General features: G+C 33.7%; 1 protein-coding gene across 1 annotated transcript; it reads right to left on the bottom strand.

Moving 5' to 3' along the window:
- Positions 1–608: 608 nt before the first annotated feature.
- LOC127732435 (uncharacterized) lies at positions 609–8,031 on the bottom strand. The gene is made up of 3 exons (XM_052241473.1): positions 7,804–8,031; positions 3,274–3,864; positions 609–1,009 (listed from the first exon to the last, which is right to left on the bottom strand). The coding sequence occupies exons 1-3, from the start codon at positions 7,997–7,999 to the stop codon at positions 999–1,001; spliced, it is 798 nt and encodes a 265-aa protein (XP_052097433.1). The 5' UTR covers positions 8,000–8,031; the 3' UTR covers positions 609–998.
- Between the last annotated feature and the right edge of the window lie 6 nt (positions 8,032–8,037).

Raw genomic sequence — 8,037 nt, 5'->3', positions numbered from 1 at the left:
TTATATCTTCAATTAGTTGTTTTACTTCACTGTATATATCGCTACACGTATTTTCGAATCCCTCCTGTTGTTCGGAAAACGATACAACCTGGAGAGCAATTGTATCTGTCGACATGGTAACCAGTATCTTTTTCCACCCAGATCCCTCAATGTCAAACATACAGATTCCACGATATAAAGCAATGCCACTGTCTAATTTGCTAGGGTTGTAATTTCTGATAAACCAGGCAGATAGATGGTTAAAGAAAGAAGGTGGAAGAAATTCAAATTTAAAACAAAGCCAAGAAGTCCTTTTACATGTTTCTGTAAGAATGCCAAATTTTTCACATACAACGTCAAACGTGGAAGACGGCATTTGGCTTGGCATTATATAATAACTTGAGTTCTCAATTTTGACTAATATGTCAAGTTTTTCCATAACTTTATGTAAATTGTTTTTCTGCCCTGAAAACTGACTTCCCTCTTTTATTTCGAATAGCTCTGTTATTAACGATTCACTTATTTTGCCTTGTCGTGTAAACAGTGTCCAGTCGTCAAGGTGGTACAATCTCCTGTTACCAACTCTATCTGAGACTAAACATCGGAAAGCATCTGCTAACCACTGAGGATTTAATATGATCAAGTCCTGTATATTTTCAAAAAAGATAATGTTCCCTACATTATGCTGAAATCGAAGAAACAGCAACAAATCCTCCTCTGTTAGCATGTTGATATCAGGATGTTTAGCCAGTTTGGACATGTCCTTAAAATTTATGAAATTTTTTCCATCGTTCTTATTGATCTCAATCAAATGCTCTAAAAGAATCCATTTTAACGGAAATGCATTACCCCAATTATCCATTTTCCGTGCTGTTTCGTAAACTGCGTTTTGCAATTTTTCAAATTCTTCGTCAATATCTTTCGTATTTGACAGATAAAATGTGTTGTGCAAGTGATGATATTTGCTTTTAAGTCCAAAAACTGTGTCCATTTGATCATTAATTTCCTTTTCTCTCTTCTTAAAATCTGCCTACAGAATATATACCAAATAATCAACAGTTATGATGTTTGATACTTTAAGAATAATTATTGAGAAGATATGAATATATTATGAACTTCGATATATATATTACATTTGTATCTTTATTCCAGCGTATCAAAAGCTCTCATGAAAATTAAGTATTTGTCACTTGACGGATATTTTTTTGTTTTGTTCAGCTATTGTTCAAGTATTTTGTTAATGTTGAGCGCTCATAAACACGTTTAGAATCGTACAATCTAAATGTGCCTGTTCAAAAGAAATCCCTCTGTCTGTGCTGCTGTCTGTTATTATTGTTTTACGGTATGGTTGTACTAGAAGTAAAGATTTTGGTTTAGTCTTTTAATCTATTTTGCATGTTGTTATCCCGAGATTTTGTGTAGGTTACTATATTTAATGAGTTTTACTAATTTTGAAGGTGATGCGATGACTATGTTCTTTGATCTTTTATGGATGGAGGTCTAATTGGCAAATATTTATATGATGACGTTCCGATCAAGAAAGGATGACAATAAGTCATGTTTTGTACAAAAGTCAGATAGAAGTGAGGAACAACGTTCTACGATTGTATTACCTTGTCATATTTATCCTTTCCAGTGAAAACTAATAAAATCGGAGGATCGAAGTGCCTATCTCTAGCTTGTTTGTCGGTTGTTCGATGGCAATGGATAGAATCAAATCAAAAATCAATAAACTCTGAAACATATCAACATTGTAGAATAAATAATGTTTCGAGACCAACTACGATACTTTTGATATTTGTACTCTCAGAAAATCACGATTTTTTTCTAACATAACTTGCAACTATTAATAAATAAATATATATATATATATTTAATTCGTCTAAACAACAGCCCAACAATATTAGATCTGTTAATTTGCGGAAGCAAATTTTTTGTTCTTCCCTGGCCGGGATTCGAACCCCAGCTTCTGAGATATCGTGGCACCAAATCGCCTTGCACTATGCCCGACGCGCTAGACCACTCGACTACCTAGGCTCTATAATATTAAAGCTTTCGGTGGCCGGTTGTTACCTTTCCTCGTGAGTTTTTATCTAGCGTCTTAACACAGTACATGATATATAAGGCATGAAGATGGAATTGTTACAGATCAACTGAATTATCTATTGTAGAGGATCCTATAAATAAATGTAAGATGCAGTCACAGAAATAATTATATTATAAGTACGTCTGAATCAGAAACGACTCTACAACTGATTTTATCCATCGGATCACCAGTAGTGATGGTGATACAAGGCTGAAAATACATTCTGTATATATAATTCGTCTAAACAACAGCCTAACAATGTTAGATCTGTAAGTTTGCGGAAGCACAGTTTTTTGTTCTTTCCTGGCCGGGATTCGAACTCATGCTACTGAGATATCGAGGCACCAAATCGCCTTGCACTATGCCCGACGCGCTAGACTAGCTTAACTAGCTTCCGCAAATGTACAGATCTAACATTGTTAGGCTGTTGTTTAGACGAATTATATACACAGAATGTATTTTCAGCCTTGTATCACCATCAGTGCTGGTGATCCGATGGATAAAATCGGTTGTAGAGTCGTCACTGGGTCAGACGTACTTATAATATAATTATTTCTGTGACTGCATTTTACATTAATTTGTAGGATCCTTTACAATAGATAATTCAGCTGATCTGTAACAATTCCATCTTCATGCCTAATATATCATGTACTGTGTTACGACGCTAGATAAAAACTGACGAGGAAAATTAACAACTGGCCACCTAAAGCTTTATTATTTATAGAGCCTAGGTGGTCGAGTGGTCTAGTGCGTCTGGCATAGTGCAAGGCGATTTGGTGCTACGATATCTCAGTAGCATGAGTTCGAATCCCGGCCAGGGAAGAACAAAAAATTTGCTTCCGCAAGTTTACAAATCTAACATTGTTGGGCTGTTGTTTAGACGAATTTTATATATGTATATATATATATATATATATATATATATTGGCGGTCAACATTTTTTTAAATGCAATGTAAAATACATGGAAAGAACATTGAAGTCCATTTCCATAATACACTATTTACATATGTAATGTATAAATTAAGGAATTTCACTCAGGCAATACGTTATAGATAGACCTTGTCTATAATAGACCATATGGAACGTATTGACCTTGTCAAAAGTCCATAATTGATAAATATTCTACATCAATTTTGTAGTTATGTATGTACGAAAATCTTAAATTAATATATATTATTGCAATTTATTTTTTTAAACGAAAACATACCTCCAATATGCTGAAAATCTGCAGAACACTGACTTAAGCCTTGTTTACTTATTTCGTCCTTCATATCTGCAACAACAAGGTATACTGCACTACTAGTTAAAAATGCTTGATGTGTAGCATAAAATTCTTTTTGTCCTGCAAAGTCCCATAATTCACATAATGCATAAAGGTTCAAAGGAGTATTTACAGTTGACTTAGAAAACACATTAGACATCAAATCCTCAGGCATAACCAATGATGAAATCTCATTCTTTTCTTTATTGTTATCCAGATTAATCTTTGCGTCGGTACTGAAATCCACAGGCATTACCAATGATGAAGCCTCGTGCGTATCTTCTTTTTTATAAAAATTAAACTTTGCGTCGGTTGTGACATTCTCAGGCATTACCAATGATGACTCAATTTTATCTTCACTTTTATCCAGACTAACAATTGCGTCTGTTGTGGTGTCTTTTTTATAAGAAGACATCTCATCACGTTGACTTATATTTATATTATTTGTCTCAACTTCCTGCATATTTTGAGTGTCTCTGTACTCTGCATTTGGAATAAGTGCTCTCTTAATCCGGCTCACTTTATCATCATCAATTTCTGGCAGAAAAAAAATAAAACAATGCTACCTTTTTACTATTCCAAGTCTATCAAATAGCAGTTGTTATTATTTACCAAACCATTCATACTGGGTGTACTCTTTGATTTATTTGTTCATTTGAATAACAACATGTAGTTCGTGTTACATTGTAAGCGAAAAGAAGCATTACTTGAAGTGATGTGCATTCTCGATTTTGCTACATGTGACTTTACTGCCGGTCGGAAGAAGACCTGTAGTGACAATATTTCTATTCCACAGTCACCCTTGGGGGTTATGACTCGTAGTTGTTAGTGAGGTGAAACTCCGACACAATTCGTTGATGATTGTAAAACTTATAAAGTATGGATTTTGATAGTTTTTCCGTATGACTTTGTTAGATGTTTTTGAGTAAAAAGCACACTCCTGTGAATGACATATGTATACTGTTAATGTGTTAATATGAGTTAGTGTAAATGTATAATACTATATCTAGAAGACATATGGATTGATTTTAATATCAATGTCATTTGTAATTTATGATAAGACTTGAAAATCCTAATGTCTCTTCTCTAATCGTAATTGACAGTTCACTAATTTTATTCAAACTAGAGGCTCTCAAGAGCCTGTGTCGCTCACCTGTATCTACTGTGTTTTTGGAAATCATGTAAAATAAGGGTAAGATCATAATAAATAGTATTATATACCCTAATAATGATTGAGGCCAAGTATGGTTTAATTTGACCCAGTAGTTAAATTAAAAGCAGGTCATCCTATTTTAGTCTTACAATAGTTACTGAAGACCCCTTATCATTATTTAAATTAGTTTTCAAGTTGTGACCATTTGAAATTGTTTTTTTTGCAATTTTCACTTGGACTTCTATAGTAAACCCCTATGTTCTATTTTTAGCCATAGCGGCCATGTTGGTTTGATGACAGGGTCATCGGATACATTTTTCAATAAAGATATCCTCTTTAAAATTGTGGCTAAGTTTAATTCTATTTGGCCCAGTAGATTAAGTGGAGAAGATTTTTGTAAAAGATTACAAAAATTTACGAAAAATTTACTATAAAGGGCAATAATTTTTAAGGGGTCAATTGAAAATTTTGGTCAAATTGACTTATTTGTAGATCGTACTTTGCTGAACAGTATTGCTGTTTACAGTTCATCTCTTTCTATAATTATATTTAAGATAACCAGAAACTGTAAAATTTCCTTAAAATACCCAATTCAGGGGCAGCAACCCAACAACGGGTTGTCCGATTCCTCTGAAAATATCACGGAAGATAGATCTAAACCTGATGAACATTTTTACCACCTGTCAGATTTGCTCTTAATGATTTAGTTTCAGAGATATAAGCCAAAAACTGCGTTTTACCCCTATGTTTTATTTTTAGCCATGTTGGTTGGCAGGCGGGGTCATCGGACACATTTTTTAAAACTAGATACCCTAATGATGACTGTGGCCAAGTGTGGTAAACTTTGGCCCAGTAGTTTCAGAGGAAAAGATTTTTGTAAAAGTTAACGACGACGGACGCCAAGTGATGAGAAAAGCTCACTTGGTCTTTTAGGCCAGGTGAGCTAACAAAGAATTAAATAACCACTAATCTTCTTTACGATATGAATCAATGTTTATAGTCCCCAGTTAATGTTAAAGAAGTTATCTTGCCGCAAAAATTTTGCGATGAATCGTTAAAGGCTTTACAGGAGAAAACAATCTTTAAGTGACTTTTGTGTTTTCAAAGTATTTGTAGTTCAAAATATCTATATTATTAAATGAGAAGACCGCAATTTGTGTGTCGCTTCTCTTCCTTCCACAATAAATTAATCATCTGTGTCCTATAGGTACCATGTATAGTCGCATTTGTCATCCTCGCTTATGATTATTCCGTTTGGGTTATTTTGGGAGGAAAACGAAAATAAAGGCGTGCGGATATTGTTTCCGTCATCGGACGGACTTTTAAGTCATAGACAAGACTTCCGTTTAGGACTGTTTAAAATTACACAGCATTTTGGTAAATTTATAAACAACCCTTAATTCCTAACTTGATTACATACAATTTTGTTGGTACCAAAGCTACGGGAACCGGTATCAAACATTCCTTCTGGCCCTGGAAGCTATAAAAATCCGATTTCTTGGGACCCCTGGAACCGGTATATAATCATGTTTTATTTAAAGATGTTCGCTATTCTGTTTCAAAATAACAAGCTTTTTAAAAGACTGTTATAAATTGATAGTATATAAATAAAAGAACTAAAAAAGCAGAAAAAATGAAGGGCCGAGTGCTTATTTTTGAAATATAAGCCCTTGAAAATTTGTCGGGAAATGACTCTCTCTAGATTTTTCCTACATTTAACATTGGCACCTTTTTCTTTCAAAAACAATGAAAAAATAACAAGGATTTTATAAGATTTTCAAATATGGCTTTTTAAACTATATGTAATAAAATTATGAAAAGAAAAGGGGGTAAGCGGGCAAAAATTTTAATGGCACTACATGGATAAAGCCAGAGGATTCCGAATATCTGGCTAAAAAAAAAAAAAAACAAGAGTAGCGAACATCCTTAGGAAATAATTCATGCAAGCCATAGATTTGTTGAAAATTTTCACATGGCCTGGGTCGTTATATTGGAATTTTATCCCGAGCGTAAGCAAGGGATAAAATTAACGAATATAACGACCCAGGCCATGTGAAAATGAAAACAAACCTATGGAATGCATGAATTATTTTGATTCTAATATATTAAAGTTTCCCACTAAAAAGTCTGACGCCATTTCAGTAACTATGACGTTTTTGTGCACAAATCCCATTGTGACGTCGTCGATTTATAGTGGTTGTGGTTAATTGAGTATTTTATAATGGCTCTACGAGCGAAACTTAATTACATACATGTTTTGGGTACCTGAGCTACAGGAACCGGTACCAAACTTACCTTCAGTCCCTAGAAGCGGTAAAAATACAATTTTATGGGACCCCTGGAATCGGTATATAATCATGTTTTATTTAAGAAATAATTCATGCAAGCCATACATTTGTGGAAAATTTTCACATGGCCTGGGTCGTCATATTGGAATTTTATCCCGAGCGTAAGCAAGGGATAAAATTAACGAATATAACGACCCAGGCCATGTGAAAATAAAAACAAATCTATGGAATGCATGCATTATTTTGATTCTAAAATAGTAAAGTTTCCCACTGAAAACTCTGACGCCATTTCAGTAAAATATGGCGTTTTTGTGCTCAAATCGCATTTTGACGTCGTCGATTTATAGTGGTTGTGGTTTATTGAGTATTTTATTATGTCTCTATTCATATGACGTAATGAGCTACCCCATATTAGAATTAATTGGTTTTCTTAAAAGTCAACACCTCATTAAGTTTGACGCCGTTTCCAATTAGTAAAATATGACGGTTTTGTGCACAAATCGCATTGTTTATTGAGTATTTTATTATGGCTCTATTCATAATTCCAATCTTAATTGCAAATATCACATAATAATCTGATTTCATTAATGAAATCCGTTTCGAGTGACTGAAATTGAAAAGGTTAACATATCGATTATTCTGCACAACGAAACAAAAAGCATGGTGACAATGCAACTCGCCTTGCAAGAATTGTGCGTTCATATTACTACAAATAGTTGACCTTTGCGTTGACATTATATAGATTTACATCCAATATTTTGAACTGGTGAAAAATTCAAAATGTTATATTGACCACAGTTCATTTTTAAGATACTTATGATACATTTCCTGAAATTCTCCAGTCAAAAAATCTTTGACAAAAATTCATCCTGCAACGGTTTACATACTTTCAACCACGCTCTAAATGCCCGCAATTTTGCGGGTGTTTTCTAGTATTTCGTTATATGTAATAAGTAATGGTAAACAGGTGTATTCGATTGATGACTTTTTCTGTAAATTCATGATCATTATGTAACACACTGAGTATTTATATACCTTTGCCGATTATCCATTTTCCATCTTTAATGTTGATTTTGCATCTACGAACATCAATATCAACACCATCTGTACTAGAAACATCAGATATGTCTTCCTTTAATAATCTTCTCAAGAGGCATGTTTTCCCAGCCGATTCTTTTCCAACTATCATAATTCTTACAAAATACCTGTTTTCTGTTTTCGAAGTTTGCATAATCTTATTGTATCTAGTTTTATCTCCCTCTGATAATT

Source organism: Mytilus californianus, unplaced genomic scaffold (assembly GCF_021869535.1).
Source record: "Mytilus californianus isolate M0D057914Y unplaced genomic scaffold, xbMytCali1.0.p SCAF_24, whole genome shotgun sequence".
Taxonomy (NCBI): Eukaryota; Metazoa; Mollusca; class Bivalvia; order Mytilida; family Mytilidae; genus Mytilus; species Mytilus californianus.
Note: the sequence above shows the minus strand (reverse complement) of the source record. Positions and strands in the feature narration are given on the sequence as shown.

What these genes read in the sequence shown, in the direction of transcription:
- LOC127732435 (XM_052241473.1), bottom strand. Translation starts at nt 7,999, where the DNA reads ATGCAAACTTCGAAAACAGAAAACAGGTATTTTGTAAGAATTATGATA. An exon ending in AAAATGGATAATCGGCAAAG is followed by an intron (nt 3,865 to 7,803) that starts GTATATAAATAC and finishes TTTTTCTGCCAG; the next exon opens with AAATTGATGATGATAAAGTG.